Source organism: Bubalus kerabau, chromosome 22, assembly GCF_029407905.1.
Source record: "Bubalus kerabau isolate K-KA32 ecotype Philippines breed swamp buffalo chromosome 22, PCC_UOA_SB_1v2, whole genome shotgun sequence".
In the NCBI taxonomy this organism is placed as follows: domain Eukaryota; kingdom Metazoa; phylum Chordata; class Mammalia; order Artiodactyla; family Bovidae; genus Bubalus; species Bubalus kerabau.
In genome coordinates, this window is record NC_073645.1 from 37,104,538 (window position 1) to 37,126,824 (window position 22,287).

The 22,287-nt window shown below is 47.6% G+C and overlaps 1 protein-coding gene across 3 annotated transcripts in view; it reads right to left on the minus strand.

The window, feature by feature from the left end:
* Positions 1-22,287, minus strand: part of AFAP1L2 (actin filament associated protein 1 like 2) — a 116,606-nt gene that overhangs the window by 91,629 nt on the left and 2,690 nt on the right. For 2 of the 3 annotated variants that reach the window (XM_055560655.1, XM_055560653.1), the window contains exon 2: positions 16,538-16,591. The exons of the other annotated variant lie outside the window; for it this stretch is intronic. In XM_055560655.1, coding sequence (XP_055416630.1) covers positions 16,538-16,591 — 54 coding nt within the window. The remainder of the gene's footprint in view (positions 1-16,537; positions 16,592-22,287) is intronic. 3 annotated transcript variants of the gene reach the window in all.

Consider the following 22,287-nt stretch of genomic DNA (forward strand, 5'->3'; position numbering starts at 1 on the left):
ATGCTCAAGAATGATACATTATGCTGTCTCCATATAAAGGAAACACACAGCAGCATTAGAAAGAAATCAGCAGATCTATCAGGAAAGAACTCCAAGAAACACCCTTAACTTAAATGAGAATGTGAACAGTGAGTATGCCGCATTTGTGGGAAATGGGGACATTATACTTACAGATGTGTGTTAGTCGCTCAGTAGTATCCGACTCTTCACGACCCCATGGACTGTAGCCCACCAGGCTCCTCTGTCCATGGAATTCTCCAGGAGTGGGTTGCCATTTCCTTCTCCAGGAGATCTTCCCCACCCAGGGATTGAAACAAGGTCTTCTGCATTGCAGGTAGATTCTTGACTGACTGAGCCACCAGGGAAGCCCAAGAATACTGGAGTGGGTAGCCTATCCGTTCTCCAGGGGAACTTCCTGAACCAGGAATCAAACTGGGGTCTCCCGCATTGCAGGCGGATTCTTTACCAGCTGAGCTACCAGGGAAGCCTGTGTACCTACATAGCTGCTTCTTTTTTTTTGAAGGATATATAAAACTGAAGCAGTGTTTGCTTCCAGCAAGGGAACAGGAGTAAACAGGAGTAAGAGGGAGGTTTACTTTTTACTCTACCCTTTTGCTTTTTAAAATGATACCGTGGGGTTGGGGGTGGGGGACTTCCCTGGTGGTCCAGTGGTTAAGACTCCACACTCCCAATGCAGGGGACCTGGGTTTGATCCCTGATCAGGGAACTAGATCCCACATGCTACAACTCAAGATCTCACATGGCACAACAAAGATTCTTCATGCTGCAACTGAAACCCAGTGCAGCCAAAAAACAAAACCAAACCACAGGGGTTGAAAAGAAGGAAAGAAAAAAGGACAGGGCCATGGGGAAGTGAGAGAGGGTAAGAGTGGAGGGAAGGAAAGAAAGAGGGAAGAAAGGGACAGTGAGGATTACTGCAGAGAGGAAGAAAAATATTTGGCTAAATATATCCTTCACAGATAAAATCACTGAGGATGGAATTCTAGGGATTTTCAGATTATAAATTTCTGCTACATACGCATATTTGATAATAAACATGTATGACTTTTACCACAAAAAAACAGACATAAAATTACTACATGAACTCCTTACTGAGCGAAATAACAGTTTGAAAAATGTAGCTGCTGTTTACACTATTTTAAAGTAACTTCATTAGAAAAAAATGAAAATAACAAAAAGGGAAAGAAAGACTGAATTTGCCTAGTTGGGCCCTTTTATCCCTGGCTTGGAATGCTGATCTTTTATCTTTGTTCTGGAAAGTCAGTGGAGATGCAAGTGCAGAGGGGAGGTTGGAGGCAGAACTTGGTGAAAGGGGGTCCCGTGGACGCCCAGCCTGAGGCTGGCCGCGCTGAGATACCCACTCCCAGCCCCTAGGCCAGAAGTCCTCACTGGTTCCACCTAACTCTCTTCCCCACCTTCTCCTTCTCCATCATCCCTTCTGATCTGGCTACAGGAGCAATGAAGCAGGCAGATTCTGGCAAGGAACCAGGATCAGGGTCTTTTCAAATGAGTCGGCTGTTTGCATCAGGTGGGCAAAGTATTGGAGCTTCAGTGTCAATTCTTCCAATGAATATTCAGCGTTGATTTCCTTTAGGACCTTCTAGAAGGCAGTACTAAAGAGGTGGACTCCTTCACAATGATGTGGGGCCTTTCTCAGCAGCCATGAATCCCATCCTTCTCTTTCTTGCTGCCTCCAGCCCCCCAAGCTCCACCGCTGTTTGGAGGCTTCCTTTGCTGAATCAATGGCATCTTGTCTGTGGTCTTGACCCAGCTCCAAGTGATGAACCAACTTCATTGGGAGTGTCTGCTGAGGGCTCTCTGAGAAGGGCCATTGTTCCCCCTACACTTGTCCAAAGCCTCCATTTAGGGACGGCTGTGAGCGTGGATGGAGGACATTCATCACTGGGAACATTTGCCAACAAATGAGAGACAGCTGTTGGGCTCCAAGGGCATGTGGCTGAATGTTGCCTGTGGTGAGATTTATTTTTCCAAATGAGAACAGCCCCACTTATCTTTTCTCCTTTCAAATTCTAAGATATGGGGAAAAGGCTCACCTTCTCCCTTATGCATCGTAATCCATGGCCATCCCACTAATCACAGGGTGTGCAAGGCATCATGGGAGCACATTAGCAAACAAACTGTGCACGCTGCACCCACAGCTGCCTCCAGGCCCATAGGGAGATGTGGCCGGGGACCATGCCCTGCCTCTCCTGACCCTCCATGTGCCCACAGCAGGGCGGTGTCCGCACACTCAGCAGGGACTCCTGAAGGCTGGTTGGAAAGAGGCAGATGGGAAACTGGGCAGAAACTCCTGGGAATTACCAGGGACAAAGTGAATGCCTGCTTATGTGCCAAACACTCTGCTGTGCATCTTAGGGCCTATAAAATTAGCTGTGGAGACATGGCAGGGATATGAGGAACAGAGACCACATATGCCAGCCCAGGGAAGTGCTGACCGGGTCCCACGTGGAGCCTGAGCAGCTAGAACGAGATGTGATCAGTGCAAGCTGGCTTCCCGAGGCAGGGGTGGTAGACGAGGTGGGTGTGAGTACAAAAGGGAGGAGGGATGGGAGCATATATTCCCCATCATAAAGAACAGCAGAAGCACAGGTCTGGCCGGGCCAGCTAAGGATACAAGAGGGAGTCAGGACACCCAGAAGCCAGGCACACAGAGGAGCCTGCTTTTAGAAAAGACTATTTCATCAGCCAGGGTTCTCTGCAGAGATAGCCAAGCTTCAGCTGTGAGCAATGTTGGGGAATCCTCCTCCCCATCCCAAAGGGATAGACCAAGAGGCAGCCAGGAGACACAACACCCCATTTAACAACAGATTTAAATACGGATGCAGCTGGTTGGAAGCCACCTGAGGATGGAGACCATGTCTAGCTTGATCAAGCTACACCAAGAAGCAGAATACATTCTGGAGTCTGATGGAGCTGGGTTTGGATCCTGCCGGACTGGCAGTGAGGTTTTGCTTGGGCTGCATCTGGCTTCAATTTCCTCCATCCACAGAATAAGGACAATAATGTTTACTGCTGGATTCCTGCCGCCCCACCCCCACCCCCAGTTCTGATTCTGTGCGCCTGGAATAAGATGAAAGTGTCTGATGGAAAAGCTCTGGGAAGCCTCTTATTAACATTCTCAGCTCAGCCTAACTCAGGGAAGCAAGTCTCTGCATTCCAGGGGACTTCTCCCCCAGCAAAGCAATGCCAAGAATGTCATGGAGGATTCAAAGATGCTTCTCCTATCACAACTCTCCCAGGCATGTGGCTTCCCCAGGGAGGCTACAGGTACCTGTTGGAGGGCGCAGCAGTGGCAGGTGGCAGGTTCTCACGGCCACCTCCCAGGAGGATTTAGGGACTAAATGAGATGGTGAGAACAAAATGCCCAGGGGAGAGAGGCTACCGCTGAACCTGTGAACACAGCCACTACCAGATGCGGGCTGAGAGGCTGAAAACTCACCTTCTGGTAGAAACAGCTTCTTAGTTGGTAGCTGTGTGACATTTAAGGCTCAGGCCCTCAGTTATCCCATGGAGAAAACCACTCTCTTAAGATTTCCAACACATCTCACTGGGATATCCGTGTAAGGTAAAAATGGAACACCCATTGAAATAAGAAGATACTGGCATTAATTATTGTTTTTCATATCACTATAATCACTCTTGTTAGTTGCGCAGTTGTGTCCGACTCTTTGCGACCCCATGGACTGTAGCCCGCCGGGCTCCTCCGGCTATGGGATTCTCCAGGCAGGAATAATGGGAGTGGGTTGCCATTTCCTTCTCCAGGGGATCTTCCTGACCCAGGGATCGAACCTGGGTTTTCTTGCATTACAGGCAGATTCTTTACTGTTTGAGCCACCAGGGAAGTTTTCATAATCATTATAAACACCCCTGATGCTCCACTTAAAAATCAAGAAGGTGGCTTCCTCCTCGAGGGAAGCAGTGCGGAAGTCAGGAGAGGTCAGGTGTGTGAGTCCCTGGCAGCCCAGCCCTACCCAGGGAGCAGCTGCCAGGAGGCCCGAGGCTCCCTGGGCCCAGCAGGACCCCGTTGCCAGGCCAGCGAGCAGCAACCTGGGATGAGTGTCTCTGAGCAAATGTTCTCGTGGGGTTGCAACTGGTGTTCAAGCTATGTGGGCACCGGTCCCCCATGAGTGCAGAGAGCTTGTCACCCTCCTCATCTCATAGTTGGCTCTCAGCACAGAAGGGTCTACTGCCTACAGGACTGACATGAACGTCACCAGCTCTTAATGAGACATAACTGCTGACCATGATTCCACATCTCACCGTCCCTCCCAGCAGCCAATCTCAAACACGTTCCCACCATGACCAAGAAAACACACCATTTGGCCAGGGTTGAGAACTAGTCAGGCACAACTAGCAATTTCCTAAGGAAGCGCCAAGGATTTCCCTTCGCCTGTCATGCAATTCCCAGTCCAGCACTGAAAAAAATCACCTTTCATATATGTTCAGTGTTCTTTAGATTTCAGGACACTCTCATGCATGCTTTTCATTCGACTTTCCAACAAGCCTGGGAAGGGAGTAGAGTGGTGATTATTATAGATGGGGTTGCAGAGTCGGACATGACTTAGTGACTGAACAACAAAAAAACTGAGGCTGGGGTGACAGGGGAGTAACAAGGCTCAGTGTTCTCATATCAGTAGGTTCAGAAACAGGAAATGGCTCGTCTGCAAGGATCAGCTTGCCCCTCCCCAATACTAATGGTTGCATTACTGAAAGCAGAGGCTTCAGGCATCAGAAATAAACATGAAAGACCCATGGCAAATGCAACCCAGTGTCTTGTTCCACCACCACCTACCACCTATAATTAGCATTGTGGGGCTCTGACCATGTGCTGTACCTACGGAGAAGTACAAGATTTCACTCAGTTCTTACAAACCTCTAAGGAAGATGGTAATCAGTTGCTTTCAGATAAAGAAATGAGGGCTCAGAGAGGGCAAGTAACTGCTTGACACTGCAAGCGTGCAAGCTGGATACGAACCAGGCCAGCATAAACGTGCCACTTTCAACATGATTATATTCGCCACAATTGGCACAGGGCAGAAATAAAGCATGAAAGGCCTCTTAGAGGGAGAAGCAATACAGAGATGTTGGGTCAAATGGAGATCAAACAGCTGCTTTCCTTCCGTGGCTTTGCCTGGTGGGAAGGACGTGAGACCACCAGTCGTGAACCTCAGGCACCTGGCCTATACCTGCTACCAACGAGCTGTGTACCTGTGGGCTTTCTCTGTGCCCAATCCCCCCCTCAGAACCCCCTTCAGTGAAGTGTGGAAAACTGGAATAGGTCTGTAGCACCTCAATCTCTTCAGAGAAGTACGAAGAATATTCTTTTAGGATGTGCTTGGATTTTTGCTGTGGAATAGAAGACTGGTGGTAACCTAGCCATTTGTAAGAGACAGTGGGTGACTGGGAAGCTAAATTTGGACCGCTTGTGAAGTGTTCTCAGAATACAACCCAAGCTGCCGGCTCTTCAACCTCATCCCTCTCCACTATCCCTTTGCTGATGGTCTGCTCCCAGGCGCCATCCCCTAAATCCATATCATACGAGGTCTTGATGATCTCAGGACCTTTGTACCTGCTCTCCTCTCTGACTGGAACTCCCAACCATCTTCTCCACATAGCAGCTTCCCCCTCATTTAGATCTCAACCCAAATGTCATCTCAAAGAGATTCTCTGTGATCACCCTGACTGATATTGGGACCACACCTTCCCCCCTGCCAATTACTTTCACAACATCCTGTTTTTCATGTTACTTACTACTATTTGAAAGTATCCTTTTTGGCGGGGGGTGGGGGGGGTGGCTCTGCTATGCAGCATGTGGGGTCTTAGTTCCTCAACCAGGGATCAAACCCATTCCCCCTGCAGTGGAAGCATGGAGTCTTAACCACTGAAGCACCAGGGACGTCCTGAAAGTACCCTTTTTTAGAACTGTGCTTGCTTGCTCCTGGTCTGCTTTCTTCCTCTAGAATGTAAGCTCCATTAGGACAGGAGCCTCATTAATACTGTGTCCAGCTTTATCTCAACATCCTGATGACACCTGACACACGATGAAGCTCAAAAAATGCCTACATGTGAACACCTGGAAATTCGCCCACTGTGTGTGTGTTCAGTCATGTTCAACTCTTTGCAACCCCACAGACTGTAGCCCACTAGGCTCTTCTCTCCATGAAATTTTCCAGGCAAGAATACTGGAGTGAGTTCCCATTTCCTTCTCCAGAGGATCTTCCTGATGCAGGGATGGAACCCGTGTCTCCTGAGTCTCCTGTACTGGCAGGCGGATTCTTTACCACTGAGCCACCAAGGAAGCTCAAACCCTGGGGCTGATGCTTGAACTTGAAAGAACAGAAATGATGATCTGCATTGTTCCATCACTGAGGCACACACATCCCAGGAACCCAGGAACAAGCAATGCAGGTCTCGAGACTGGGGTGGTTGTAGCAGGTGACAACTGAACTTAGTCAATAAATGGAAGGTCAGATGAAGAACAGTTAGAAAAAAGACATCAGTGCAAGAGAAAGAATGATGGGAAAGCAATCAAACGAGCAGAGCTCAAATCAGGGATTTGTCCCTTTTCCAAAAACCTGAAGCCTTGGTTCTTGGCTTTTACACACAGTTGAATTCGCTGCCCCCTCTTCCCCAACTGGGCCACAGCCAAGAGAGTCAGTTCTTCTGCCCACACTCCCAAGACCCTGGGCAGCTCCAGGTTCTGCCTCCTGGGCCCAGGCAGCCTTGCAGAGCACACTCTGGGCAGAGCAGAATTGGGCAGTGGTCTCCCTGGTCCAAGCTCAGTCAGTAAAGAATCTGCCTGCAATACAGGAGACTGGGGTTCAATCCCTGGGTTTGGAAGATCCCATGGAGAAGGAAATGGCAACCCCCTCCAGTATTCTTGCCTGGGGAATTCCATGGACAGAGGAGCCTGGTGGGCTACAGTCCATGGGGCCACAAGAGTTGGACACAACCTAGCAACTAAACTACCACCTCCCTGGTCCACATGGCTCTTTACCACACACATCTTTGGCTCTCAAAAAGACTTAAAGGACAAATAGGTCTATTTCAAGTAGATATAGAGATGGAACAAAAAATTTCAGGGCCAACTTTGTCCAGATCAAGGAGACCCCAGACCTGTTGTGGAAGAAGCAATTGCTCTCATTTGAATGCATTGATTTTGAGTGAATATTCCCATCTCCTTGGTGGACAGAAGCAAAAATGAACTGCTGTACAGAGTCTAGCAACTTTGTGTCCAATAAACCATGTACTAGAAAAATCCAATTCTAATGCCTTCAAGAGTCAATCTGATAAACCTGTGGACATCAGCTCTAGGCTGTGACTTGTATGTACTTATTAGCAATCTTAATCCAAAGATGACTCCAGGTGCTCAGAGTGGCTGGAGGTGGAAATGAAAAATAACAACTATTAAAAGCCAGCTCTACCAATCCCAGGCTTCTCTGAGGCAGGGTTATAAGCATCCCCTTCCCTCATGACCATATAGGCTGCTAATCACTGCTACAGGTCTCTGGTGTGTATTGTAAAGGTTATCTGTTATCACAACCTCACGAGCCAAGAGTCTCGGACAGCCCAACAATTAATAAGAAAGAAGTGGCCTCCCACTAACTCTTCCGCATGGTGGTGAGACGAGTACCCACCCCCTCCACCTCTCCATAGCACATGCTTGTACTCCTGGCTGTTGCCATCACTGTGCCAATTCTGGCATCAACAGCAGATGACAAGCAAACTCTTACCAATGTCCTTTCATCCTTGTATTCCATTACCCACCACTCAACAGAGATGATGGTCTGTTGGGTCGGCCAAAAAAGTTCATTTGGGTTTTTCCAGCCCATCTTACAGAAAAATGTGAACAAACTTTTGGGCCAACCCCATATCATGTACTTCTTTGTTTGCATGTGTTCCTGCTCCATGAGTACCGCTCTATGGATTCTTAATGGCCTGAAAGGCTGCAACTGTCAAGTGTGCTATTCTGCTTCTTACGTCCCTGCCGGCACTTTGCCTTAAAGAGCCCTCTATTTTTCTGGATGGACATCTAATTCATTGCTTCTATCACTACTTAATTTTCTAAAACGTACATCTGCTATCATCATTCACCCAGACACCAAGACCACTTCCTGCTCTTCACCACTGCACATAACGCTGCAAAGGTCATTTTCAACCCTGCCTAGAGTGGGCCCATGCAGAAAGTTCTGAGTGTTCTGAGAACACTCAGCCTCCTCAGTTCTTCACTTCCGCCAGCCTCCTGGGTGGCTGTTCTGGCTGGTTTGGCTCTGATAAGTAAAGGAGGCCAAGTGAGCATTCCTTCAGATGCTCATTAACATTTTGGAGGCTCCATCACCTGTAAACTCCCATTCACACCCTTTATTCACCTTTTCTGCTGAGATTTCTGCCTTTTTCTGGCTGATGTGCATCAGTTCCTTGTACATTCTAAATGTTAACCCCCTGAAGCTTTTAGATTGTAAATATCTTTCTCTTTTCTTTTATCTGCCTGCTACCTTTATCAGGATGCCCACTAATGACCAGAAGGCCTTCACTTTGATGCAATCAAACTTAGAAAACTTGAGGACGACAACCATTTCTCAATCATACAATCCCATACATAAGCACTGACAATACATCACCCATGCAGCTAGGTGCTGTGGACACAAAGAGGAATAATGGCTTTTGACCTTTGATCTTTCAGTCTCCCGGACACACAGAGTTTCCATCAACTGTAATATGGACCTGATGACCATGGCAGGTCATGTAAGGCGCAGTAAGGGGTTAAAGGCTTCAGGGCGTTGGGGTCAAGGTCAAGGCTGAATGACCCTTGCATATAAGCCTGGCTGGCAGTCTTGAGGGGAGAACATTCCAGGTCAAAGGAACAGCATTTGCCAAGGTCCAATTTGGGAAAGCACAAGGAATCCAGAATGGCTGAAACATAGAACAAGGTGAGAAATAGCCATAGGAACTGCACAAATAGGCATGGCCTATTGCAGAAGGAGCTCGGACTTTTTCCAGCAGCACACATCTTCCCACTCTACTCATAGAGTTGCTTTAGACACTGCCTGCCTTCAAGAAAGAGGGTGTGGGTTAGGGACCCTAAGAAATCTGGGCTCACCTTAGCTACAGACCAAGGTGTTGAAGTCTAAGAGAAACCCAGAGACATAATATTCTAGAAGGAAAAGGTTCATTAGCATTCAAGTTAAGCTACCAAGGTCGCTAAGAGACACCCATTGGACAGGTCTAGATTATCCTGAATGCAATGAAGACTTCCCTTCCTGGCCTCAGCCAGAAGCTGCTCCGGCTGCAGCTCTTGCCTTGACAAAAGTTATCAGCCACAGAATTCCCCAACTGCCAACTGCGCTTGTGCCGGAAATGTACCAAAGAAAGTCATTAGTGACACAACAGAATCTCACCCAGGACCCCACCAGGATCTCTGCCAGCCAGCTGTTTCCTCCTGAAGCTAAACCATTTTTACACCCAGTAACGGTGATGTTTTTGGAGGGGCGGGGGGGGGGAGCCATTTGTAGACAATAGTTTGCTCCAAGCTGTTTGACTGGTCTTATTATTTCCAGCCAGAGAAGAAATCCATAAGCATAGATGAAGACACAGGAAAGCTGTGCAAGATTCAGGGAGGGGTTAAGGCCTGGGGCGGGGGAGGGGTCAAGGTGTCAAGGCTGAGTGAGCCGTAGGATAAGCGTGGCACCTGGACGTTACTCTACCCAGCAGAACACATCCTCTTTGCACTCTCAATTTCTTTCAACCTGCCTCAGCCCCCCGGGGGGGGGCAGAAAAATAAATCTTGTTGTAGGACATCAATCTTATTCTTTAAAGACATTGCTGCTGCTAAGTCGCTTCAGTCATGTCCGACTCTGTGCGACCCCACAGACGGCAGCCCACCAGGCTCCTCCATCCCCAGGATTCTCCAGGCAAGAACACTGGAGTGGGTTGCCATTTCCTTCTCCAATGCATGAAAGTGAAAGTGAAGTCGCTCAGCTGTGTCTGACTCTTTGTGATCCCAGGGACTGTAGCCCACCAGCTCCTCCATCCATGGGATTTTCCAGGCAAGAGCACTCGAGTGGGTTGCCATTTCCTTCTCCACTTTAAAGGCATTAGGTAAATAGCTTTAGGAAATTTTGAGAAAATGGGGCTGATCATCACCTGACATCTCTTCCCCAAGACACACACACACCACACACACATGACCAAACCATGCCTGATGCCAGTGAAATGAATGAGTTTATCAGCTTCTTCCCTCAGCTGATAGGTATGTTAAGAGCTGCAAGGGTGCAAAGAAGGGGGAAGCCAGACCCCCAACATCAGTGCCTCCCTACATGCTCCAACAGACCTAAGGTGTTCTCTAACACAAGCCCTGCTCTGACTTCCAACTGTACTTCTAGGGCCAGGGAAGTAACCAAGTGCCCAAAGCTGCCTACACACACTTTAGAGGCCTCCTGCTTAGAACAAGAGTCCCGCCTGCCAGTTGCCAAGCCTGCATCAGGAGTCCAGCTGCACTTGAGAAACGAGGCTGAGACTGACCTGAAACTTGCCCTGGTTAGTGGGGCCCCGGTTCTCACACACAGAATGCGGGCCTCTCTCTCTGCTCCTCTCATCCACAGCAACACATCAGGGCCTCCCTGAAGACTTGGGGCCCTCACCTCAGGGTCAGGCGAGTAGAAACCCCACTCACTTATGAAAGAGCCCCTCCCCCAGCCTGAGTGGAGACCTGGGGGGTGAAGGCATGGGAGGGAGTCTTGCTTCAGAGGATTTGATCTCAAAAGCAACAGACTCAATTCTGTCTCGGAGAACAAGACGACCTTCCCCACTCTCAAGGGAACCAGTGCGTGGCCAGCCGGGAGCGACACCTGGATCCCATAACTCCTCTCAGAGATTCGCTCCCAGCCTGAACTGTTTACAATTACATACACCAAACCAGCATCAGATGGGCGGGAGATGGATGCTTGCCCACAGGGAAGCCAGGAGGTCAATGGGAAAAAATTATTTTAGTTCAATGCTGAGCCTTCATGTTTGGAACGTTTATCCAAACTGTGGTGATGTTCCCATGCTCCCCCTGTGCGGATGCCAGGCCGTCCTCTGATGTTCATTTTCAGGGAGCCTGGGATGGCAGTGGGAGGAGCCCCACTCAGGGCTGAGACTGTTTCTTCCACCCCTTGAAGGTTAGCAGGTCATGGGGCTGTTTAAGGACCCACAGAGAGAGGGTGAGAACTCTCCCAGGAATCCTAGTCACCATGACCAGTCACATTAACCTGCACTAGGTCAGGTGGGATGGGTTAGCAAGTGGCTGGACCACAAGGGTTGGGAAAGGGGGCCTTCTTTACAGCAGGCAGTGTGCGGCAACACTCTCTAGGGCCTGATGAAGCAGTTAGGAACTGCACGGAACAGATTTCACTCAGGCCTCCTCTTCCTAGAAGGAATGAGATGCTCCCTGATGGGCTGGGAGCGTGCCCCACTTCCCATCCTGCCTCTGAGGTCATCAGCTCCCCACTCCACCCCCAGTGAAGCCTGGGATTCAAGCCTTGGCTGCTAGAAATGAGAGCAGAGACCTGGGGCCAAGGCAAAGCTCTCTTTCTGGGGCTTTCTGACCTTAGGCTCATGGGGAAGATCCCTTTTCTAAAGATACAGGTATCTAAAGATACCTGAACAGAACTCATAGAGGAAAAAAAAACGAAAAAGTCAAAAGGAAGAGAATAAAAGAATGAAAGAAGAGAGGGGGAGTGGTGGGGAGAAAATAGAGGGAGCAGGGAAGAGAAGGTTGAACGTACAGGAGCAGCTGTGAGGCTGTGTGCACCCAGGAGGGGTCCTGCAGGACCAAAAACGCACTCACAGTTGCCTATGATGGTCCTGTCCTCAAACCTACCTGCTTGGCCACAGTCTAACTTTCAGGGCACCTGGGATGTTACTGACTGGGACCAGGGAAAGACTTTCACTGTCTCCAGTGAGACACAAGTCTCAGCCCAGCGCTGGTACCCACAGGACTCTCAGGAAACCCTCAAGGGCTCCAGACACCCCACTATCACTGAACCTAGGCAACCGCACTGGACTGTCAGACACACCATGACCCTCAGCCACAGCTCCAGCAAAATTCCTCACAGAGACCCCATCTCCAAAACACGCCGAAAGACACACCATCCAACTCTGCCCTGACTGTCACGGACCGGCTGCACTGCATCAGGCATTTAAGCCACAGGCTGCCTGATACTTACTGCTTCTGCCCAAGCTCTGCCACATCACCACCCTTTATTTCATTCCACTGGTGCAGGAAACTGTCGAGCAGAAGCCCTGCTTGCGGGGAGAGGGGGTGGGCAGGCGGGGGCGGTTGTGTGGCTCTGCTGATGGAAGTACCTAGTGGTGGTATCCATCTTCACTGTGTCAAAAAAAAAAATGTGCTAGAAGGGGATGCCACAAAAGGTCCAACAATGCACAGGGCAGTAGGGTGGTGATCATCTCAGGCTCATAAGAAATCCGGGATTATAAATGGGAATATCTACCCTCAAGGAGACCCAAGAGACGAAGATGAAGACAGGATGTCCCTGGCAAATCCTCCACCCAATGGGTCCCAGCCCTGCTACGAGGGACACCCAGCACCCTCTGAGTTCCTTCCTAAAGGCCCATATTTGAATTTTAGTAAATCAGCTCAATATGTTCAAGGACTTTGGGTATTAAATAAAAGAAGTCAGTGAAATCTCCAAACAATAAGCTCATTCAACACCATCTTTTTTCTCCCCCATCTGGGGACTTGAATACAGTTAACATGAATAAATCCTGTTGTGTAAAAACTGGGAGAGAGGAAAGGGGGGCATGGAGGATGGAAGGAAGTGGCAGGACTCCCATTTGTTGGTCTAAGAGAAAGGCTAAGACAGAACCCAAAAAAATGCCAGCATGCCAAGGTAGCCCAGGGAGACGGTGGTAACACTTTGCAGTTCAGGTAAGGAAGTATCTGGAATTTCCCCACCTATGCATTCCCAGTTTCTCTGCAGAACTCAGACTAATACTCATGTTTGCACTCAACCTAGAAGTGGGCCCTTGGGCAGCCCCAAAGCTCGCCACAAGCCAGGCCTGACAATGTATCAGGGAAGATTCTCTGCAGATATGCACAACAAGTATTTCCTGCCTCTTTCCCACCCTCGTTAGTCCTCCAACATAGTTGAGACCATTAGGACTAGACTGCAATTATTCGATTATTATTCTGTTTATTATTCAGGAATTCTTCCTAAATACCCCAAGAACAGGTGGAACAGCCTCTGTGGGTAATTAGCGTCCTGGACACCCTTATGATTAAGAAGAGTTGCGTGTGTGAAATTCTACAGCATAATTCATGGTTGAAAGTCATCTGGGCCCACGCGGTCCTCATGGATGAAGGTTCTACAGCCTTCCAACCCGCTGTACTTAAAAGGAGAAGACACAGAGTCAGCTACCGGGGTCATAGAGCCAGACACCATTCACCTGCGTAACAAGCCAATTCGACTTGGGGTTTGAGTTTTTAAGAAATGGGGAACCACTAAGCTCTTCGGATTCCATTAGGACCATCAGATTAATACTTCCTTATTTTTGTGGGAGCCCATATCCCCCTCCTGGGCTGGGGAGCAGGCACCAGTGCTGGTCGTGCATCACAAGGTTTTTTCCTGCTTGGAAACAAGAGTTGTTGCTGTTGTTCAGTTGCTAAGTCTTGTCGGAAACAAGACGTCTTGTTTCCAACAAGTGGTTAGCTTTCTAACCCCTTACCTGGCATGAGGCTAGGTGCGTTATTTTGCTAAATCACGCATTCTCCCTGCTCAGAATCAATCCTATCTAGCATAGACACGCAGGACTGCCAAAAACAAAATGTTGGCCGGGAAATAACTATGGTGCAGACTTGGGTACTCAATTCCAATTCAATAACTTCATTGGTGGAAAAAAACAAACTTGCAGCAGAAAAGCTGCCAAAGTTAATACATTAGAGCCATGTGTGTGCAGCAGAAGAGTTCCCAGGGTGGGAACCCGGGGCGAAGGCTTCAATATTCCATGACCTTCCTGGGCACATCTGCTGCCTGGGTTTTAGGAGATCAGCTTTTCCTTTTCTCTCAATAGAAGAAGAGCTTCCACCATCACCCTGGTTGTGCCTCACAGATAAGTCTCTTGCATGTAAGTTACCATCAAGTAGTCATTTGTTTTGTACCCGAATTCTTCACCTTCTGCTGCACCTCCAGACGGCTGCAGGCATGACCACACCAAGACCTCAGATTCTATTTACAACCCATGATGGCCAACCACACGCTCAATGGATTCTTCATCTTATACCACAGTGTCATAAATGGCTAGGGTTTGTTTTAAAGTCAGCTTTCTGGAGGTATAATTTACACAAAGGGCGAAAACAAAACAGCCCTGTTGATTGCACAGTTCTAAACTATATAACCAACACTGCGATACAGATTCAAGAAATGAAGATTTCTATCATTTTAGAAATTTCCTTCAAGCCCCTTTGTGGTGAAGCCTTTGTCCCCGCCCTAGCAACTACTGACCCGTTTTCCTTTCGGACAGTTTGGCGTTTTCCAGAAAGTCACACAAATGGAATCACACGGTATGTAGGCTTTTCAAGTCTGGCTTCTCTCTCTTAGGACACTGGTGGTTTCACGCAGCTACAAACTAAGTTACAAAGTGCTGATTTTTAAGCTCTGGGCTTTTGCTTTCTTGTCAAAGAGACGAAATAACTGGCTCCATTCATCTTTGCTGTGGAGTAACCACATTTGATTTTGGAGAAGGCAATGGCACCCCACTCCAGTACTCTTGCCTGGAAAATCCCAAGGACAGAGGAGCCTGGTAGGCTGCAGTCCATGGGGTCGCTAAGAGCCGGACACAACTGAGCAACTTCACTTTCACTTTTCACTTTCCTGCATTGGAGAAGGAAATGGCAACCCACTCCAGTGTTCTTGCCTGGAGAATCCCAGGGACGGGGGAGCCTGGTGGGCTGCCGTCTCTGGGGTCGCACAGAGTCGGACACGACTGAAGCGACTTAGCAGCAGCAGCGGCGGCAATGACATTTGATTTAGCCTTTTAATAAAGCTGAGGCTTGGGAAAAAGGTGACCTAACCCACCAACTCCAGTCTGTCCGAGACTGAGGGATTTCCTGGGATGTGGCACTTTCAGTGGCAAAACCAGGAAAGTCCTGGGTAAACGGGGACAGTTGGTCACTCTCCTTGGGAAAGCCACCTCTAGGGGCAGGAATGCACATGGCCCCGCTCAGATTCCTCCTGGGAGCAGAAGGTTGCTCTCTTAGAGCTGACAGCCAGCCATCCTTCCCCCACTGAATCAGGAGCAGGCAGTCAATCTGCAATATGCTGGGACCGACCTGACCACACTCAATAGGCCTGCTGCTGTCTTTGAAGTCCCTGGGAGGGGCTCAGGGAAGTGAGAGGAGAACTCAGGGATCTCTTGAGGAAAAAAACGGCAGGGCTTCTGTTGCTGTCAGCACAACTTCCCCCTTGCCCTCCCTGGCAGATATTTAAGGTCCACAGAGAGACGGGACATGAAAATATGTTGGGCTCATCTGGTTTATAACCAGCACATTGTGTCCAGGGTAATGCAATTCATGTTCTTGACTTTTTCTATGCATTCTCTTTACTCCTCCCTTTCAGTGGAGTTTTTCATTAGTTTGAGACCAAGGGCTTCCCTGGTGGCTCAGACAGTAAAGAATCTGCCTGCAATTTGGGAGACGCAGGTTCGAGCCTGCGTCAGGATGATCCCCTGGAGGAGGGCATGGCAACCTACTCCAGTATCCTTGCCCGGAGAACTCCATGGACAGAGGAGCCTGGCGGGCTACAGTCCATGGGGTCTCAAAGAGTCGGACACCACTGACTGACTTTCACTTTCAGGGAGAAGGTGAGAGTCAAGCGACAGAAAATTAGTAAAGAGCTTGAGGTTCTTGTTAGAATGCAAGGGCCTCTCCTATATAAACTTAGTGAGACAGCAAAGGAATTCCTTGCCCTTCCAGCTGACCTCGAGGGAATTACATAGCTGCTCTGAGAAGCTAGGCGGCCTGGGAACAGAGTAAGCAACCCCAGCTCAGAGCTTCCAGAAGCATGAGGGGCACAGCTGGTACCAAATTAACTGTGAGGACCACCCAGCCCCCGAAGAAGGCAGGAACTGGAGGGGTCAAAACCATGTCAGAGGTGTCCAGGTATCTGCTCCCCTGAATTAATATACAATTGCCCCTTACAAGTACAGCACAGCAGCTCTTACAAGTTATTCCACTAAGCAGCGGTTAGTAGTCTTTCTCCTCATTCGTACAGATGAGGAAGCAAGGCCAAGAGGGATTAAATGACTTGCCCAAGGTCGCACAGAGTTAGTGGCCAAGGACAGATTAGAACCCTGAGCCCCAGAGTGCCCAGGCCCGTGCCCAGCTCCAAAACATCCCTCAGAAATCGGTCCAGAGCATGGGCAGAGCCAGGTCTGTGCCCTCGGGAGCCCTGGAGGCTGGGGGGGCTGCTGCAGGGGGCACAGGCAGGCTCATACTCACAAGCAGAAACCTGCAGCATCCTTCTCTGCAGCAGCAGACAGCAACAGCCCTGTGCTGGAACAGACAGAAAGAGGCTCAAGTCGAGAAAGCCAAGGGAGGCCACTGTGGGCCTGCAGTCTCCACGTCTGGAATCTGGCTTTGAGATCATGCCTCATTTTCCTTGGTGCCCAGGGCTCCTATTGCCTGGAATTCATTCCTTCGCTCATTCCCCCATCATGTCCCAGACACTTACTATGTCACCTGGCAGTGCTCTAGGGCTGAGAGGGAGCCATCCTTGGAAGAGAGAAACAACCGTGTTTTGAACGGGTTTCAGGGCAGACAGACATAGAGACATATAATGATAAGACCATGTGACTTTAATTCAACAAACAGTTTCTGAGCACTTGGGATGTGCTGTACCTAAAATAGTGAGGGAACACAGAGAAACTCAGGGAAGGCTTCCTGGAAGGGGTGGCGTGTGGGCCGGAAGACTGAGAAGAGTTTCACTGAGCGGCTTAATCGTTTCCCGGCTAAAAGGACACTGATAAGGCAAGTGCCTGAAATTGTTCTGAGCACTTCTTTCTCAATAAGCTCTTGCTGTTATTAGAACAGGACTCTACCCATTAGAAACTCATTTCTTGGGGATCTCTTATCTGGGTTCTGACTTTCTGAGTTAATCTCTTTCATCTCAGTGGACCTGTCTCTCAAATGGAAGCGAATAATCCCGCGTCTTAGAGAGGCTCCGGGCTTCGGAGGCACGTTCACACAAAAGTCCTTGAGCCACAAATTCCTTGCACAGCTGATGGCATCCTCTTTCCCACCAAGGCTGCCGTGCTCCACTCTCAACAGGAAATTGGTTTTATTTATAAGAATCACAATCCTAAACTGACGTTTACTGGGCTGCTCACATTCCCTCTCTCACTTCTCTCCCCTCCCCAAGACACATTCACCCTCCAGAGATTCCTCAGTGACCACAGAGCAAGTAGCGCTGAAGAATGCTCGGAAAACCGGATAGACAGATGCTGCAGACTGTTTCCTAGAAGGGGATACTGAGGCCTGGGGAGTGACTCACCCAACCAAGCAGAACCCGTGGGGTTCCCGGTTCCCAAAGAGCTGCCTCTTCCTTGCACCCTGACTGCTCTCCCTCCTGTTTCTGCCTAGGCTCTGGGAAGAAGTGCCATCTTCCCTAAGCTTGGGAAAAGCCTCCCATCTCTGGATGACAGAAGTCTTTAGAGAAACACTTCCCATCATTAAAGGGATTTGGAAGAAAATTGGCACAGCTTCCTCAGCTTTGAAGCTCCTTGGCCCCTCCTGCCCTTTAATGGGGCTTGGAACCAGCCCAGTTCCGAGAGCACTCGCCCCTTCTGAAAAGGGCAGGGGCCCAGAGCAGAATTCCCCCCACTCCTCCTGGCCTTTCAGCACCAAAGGTGACCTCTCAGGATTTGTTTCAGACCACTTCATTGCCAAAGCATCGAGGGCTCCCACACAAAGAGCTTCAAAGTCAGGAGGGTTCAAGGTCAAGTACGATCATGAGCAAACCCCGAGCTTAGGATTCGGAAGCATCACATTGGAGATTGTTCTTCAGTAGCTTTCCCACAGCCTTTTAAAGCCTTTAAAAGCCTCGAGTAATTAAGTTAGATTTCTGCACCATCACAAAATTTGGTTAAACCACATCATGTAAGTATGGAAGAGGTATCTGTTTCATTCCACACTTGCTCTTAATTTTCCAGGTGAGGAAAGTGTTACATACTCTTTTCCAAAGGCTTGCATCATTGGCTACACCTTAGAATCACCCAGAGCTTTAAAAAACACACCACCTAAGCTGAACCCTTAAACCAATTAAATCAGAATGTCATGTGTGTGCACGCACACATTCGAGTCTGACTCTGCAATCTCACGGACTGTAGCCCACCAGGTTCTTCTGTCCATGGAATTTTTCAGGCAAGAATAGTGGAGTGGGTTGCCACTTCCTTCTCCCAGAATGTCTTGGATGGGGGTCATATTTTTTAAAGCTCCCTGAATATCTCCCACATGTGTTTAAAGTTAAGACCCTCTGCCTTAAGTAGAAATTCAACTGGAAAAACCTGAGCTCCTCGACAAGGAAGAACAACAAATTCAGATGATGCTTCTGAAGGTGAAACAAATACTATCAATCTGTTCATCTCTTTTAATTAGTTTTCCTTTTTCAGACCTTCCCTGGCCACCGACCGCATGATTCCCACATTTCAAGTATTTTTACTGGCTTGACTCTTCACAGCTCATCTCTATCTTCCAGTGCCCAAGAATTAAGTGCCCTCTCCTGGCAATCAGGTGATCTGACTCAGAAACCAAAGCACACAGGAAAGGGATGATACACTTTTGACCAATTATTGTGATCCAAATTAAAGGGACTATCTCAACTGTGCATGTATGGCTCCAAGTGTGACGCAATTTCAGGAAGCTTTGGCATGGACTTCCAAGTGCAATCCACAGATAGTAGGTCAGTCACATTTGGCCCTGGACACGCTCACCAGCTGGAAGAGCAGTAGGAACCAGAATCCTTGACCACATGGTGTGAGTTCAGCCAATGGGCTCATCCACAGGGACACAAGGACGCTCTTATGAGATTCATAAATATGTAAACACCCAAGGACAGGAACCATCTGAAAGTACCCCATAGGATTTAGCATAGCTTAGACAATAGCAAAGAAATTCACATGCAAAATACAGCAATTCTGCCATCACTTTCTAGGACAACTCTTATAAATGCTCTACCTTTCTGGGGAAGACACCCCCACATACTCCTTCCTCTACCACCTTGGTTTTACTTAGGAGAATCATGGCTGTCTAGCGGAATGGCTTAGAAAGGGTGAGGAGAAAGCCTGGAAGTATTTTTGCATTACACACTGGGTGATATTCCAAAGACTCTCTACCTCCAAACATCTCTTTACATCTTAAGAGACAATGGAAAATCAGCCCAGAGCCTAAAAATGATAGGCTAGCTTTGGAGATGCACAATATGTAACATGCAGACTGGGGAATATGGAAAACAGTTTCTCCTGTACTGACTGATTTGTGAGATTTACAAATGAGAGAAAACACCTTGAGATTCTGGAGATGATGATGAGGCAGTTTAACCATTCTTAAAAGTATCACAAACAATTCTTTACAATTTTTACAAATGTTCTGAGACTCCAAGTACATCTTGCACTTCGATTTAATTTTGCTGTTAAAATCACGATGTGCCTAGTCATTTCATAATCATTCAATCTTACCTTTAAAAGAAAAAGGCCCTCAATCTCTGACAGGCAAGAGGAGACTCAGATACTAGAGGTTGCACTGGTTAATGGAAGACTGGGACCAACATACTTAATTTTATTTTGTTTGCAGTAATGCTTCCTAAGGCCCATTTGACTTCACACTCCAGGATGTCTGGCTCTAGCAAACCATGGTGGTTAGCCCGGTCATTAAGATTTTTATGTGTAGTTCTTCCGTGTATTCTTGCCACCTCTTCTTGATCTCTTCTGATTCTGTTAGGTCCATACCATTTCTGTCCTTTATTGAGCCCATCTTTGCATGAAATGTTCCCTTGGTATCTCTAATTTTCTTGAAGAGATCTCTAGTCTTTCCTATTCTATTGTTTTCCTCTACTTCCTTGCATTGTTCATTTAAGAAGGCCTTCTTATCTCTCCTTGCTATTCTCTGGAACTCTGCATTCAGTTGGGTATATCTTTCCCTATCTCCCCTGCCTCTTGCTTCTCTTCTTTCCTCAGCTATTTGTAAAGTCTCCTCGGACCATCACTTTGCCTTCTTGCATTTCTTTTTCTTTGGGATGGTTTTGGTCACTGCCTCCTGTACAATGTTATAAACCTCTGTCCATAGTTCTTCAGGCACTCTGTCTATCAGATCTAATCCCTTAACTCAATTCATTACCTCCACTGTATAATAATAAGGGATTTAAGTCATACCTGAATGGACTAGTGATTTTCTCTACTTTCTTCAATTGAAGCCTAAATTCTGCAATAAGGAGCTGATGAGCTGAGCCACAGTCAGCTCCAGGTCTTGTTTTTGCTGACTGTATAGAGCTTCTTCATCTTCTACTGCAAAGAATATAATCAATCTGATTTCGGTACTGACCATTTTGTGATGTCCATGTGGAAAGTCATCTCTTATGTTGTTGGAAAAGGATGTTTGCTATGACCAGTGTGTTCTCTTGACAAAATTCTGTTAGCCTTTGCCCTGTTTCATTTTGCACTCCAAGGCCAAACTTGCCTGTTACTCCAGGTATCTCTTGACTTTTTACATTGGCATTCCAACCCCTTATGATGAAAAGGACATCTTTTTCCAGTGTTAGTTCTAGAAGGTCTTGTAGGTCTTCATAGAACCAGTCAACTTAAGCTTCTTCAGTATCAGTAATTGGAGCACAGACTTGGATTACTGTGATGCTGAATGGTTTGCCTTGGAAATGAACCAAGATCATTCTGTCATTTTTGAGATTTTTTGTTGCATTACTGCAAACAAAGCTAGTGGAGGTAATGGAATTACAGCTGAGCTATTTCAAATCCTAAAAAATGATGTTGTTAAAGTGTCCCACTCAATAGGTCAGCAAATTTGGAAAAACTCAGTAGTGGCCACAGGACTAGAAAAGGTCAGTTTTCATTCCAATCCCAAAGAAGGGCAGTGCCAAAAAAATGTTCAAACTACTGTACAAGTGCACTCTTCACATGCTAGTAAGGTCATGCTCAAAATCCTTTAAGACAGGCTTCAGCAGTATGTGAAACAAGAACTTCCAGATGTACAAAGTGGGTTTAGAAAAGGCAAAGGAACCAGAGATCAAATTGCCAACATTCGTTGGATCACAGAGAATGCAAAGAAATTCCAGAAAAATACCTACTTCTGCTTCATTGACTACATGAAAGCCTGTGACTGTGTGGATCACAACAAACTGTAGAAAGCTCTTAAAGAGGTGGGAATACCAGACCACCTTACCTGTCTCCTGAGAAACCTGTATGTGGGTCAAAAAGCAACCATTAGAACCTTACATGGAACGACTGGTTCAAAATTGGGAAAGAAGTATGACAAGCCTTTATATTGTGACCCTGTTTGTGTAACTTACATGCAGATTACATCATGCAAAATACAGAGCTGAATAAATCACAAGCTGGAATCAATATTGCTGGGAGAAATAACAACCTCAGATATGCAGATGATACCACTGTAATGGCAGAAAGAAGAACTAAAGAGCCTCTTGATGAGGGTGAGAGCGGAAAGTGAAAAAGCCAGCTGAAAACTCAACATTCAAAAAACTAAGATCATGGTATCCTGTCCCATCACTTCATGGCAAATAGAAGGGGAAAAGTGGAAGCAGTGATAGATTTTATTTTCTTGGGCTCCAAAATCACTGCAGACAGTGACTGCCGCCATGAAATTAAGACACTTACTCCTTGGAAGAAAAGCTATGTCAAATCTAGACAATGTATTAAAAAGCAAAGACATCATTTTGCTGACAAAGGTCCACATTGTCAAAGCTATGGCTTTTCCAGCAGTCATGTACCGATGACAGAGTCAGACCATGAAGAAGGTTGAGTGCCAAAGAATTGATGTTTTCAAATTGTGGTGCTGGAGAATACTCTTGAGAGTTCCTTGAACTGCAAGGACATCAATCCAATCAATCCTATAGGAAATCAACTCTGAATATTCATTGGAAGAACTGATGCTGAAGCTCCAACACTTTGGCCACCTGATGCAAGGAGCCAACTCGTTGGAAAAGACCCTGATGTTGGGAAAGATTG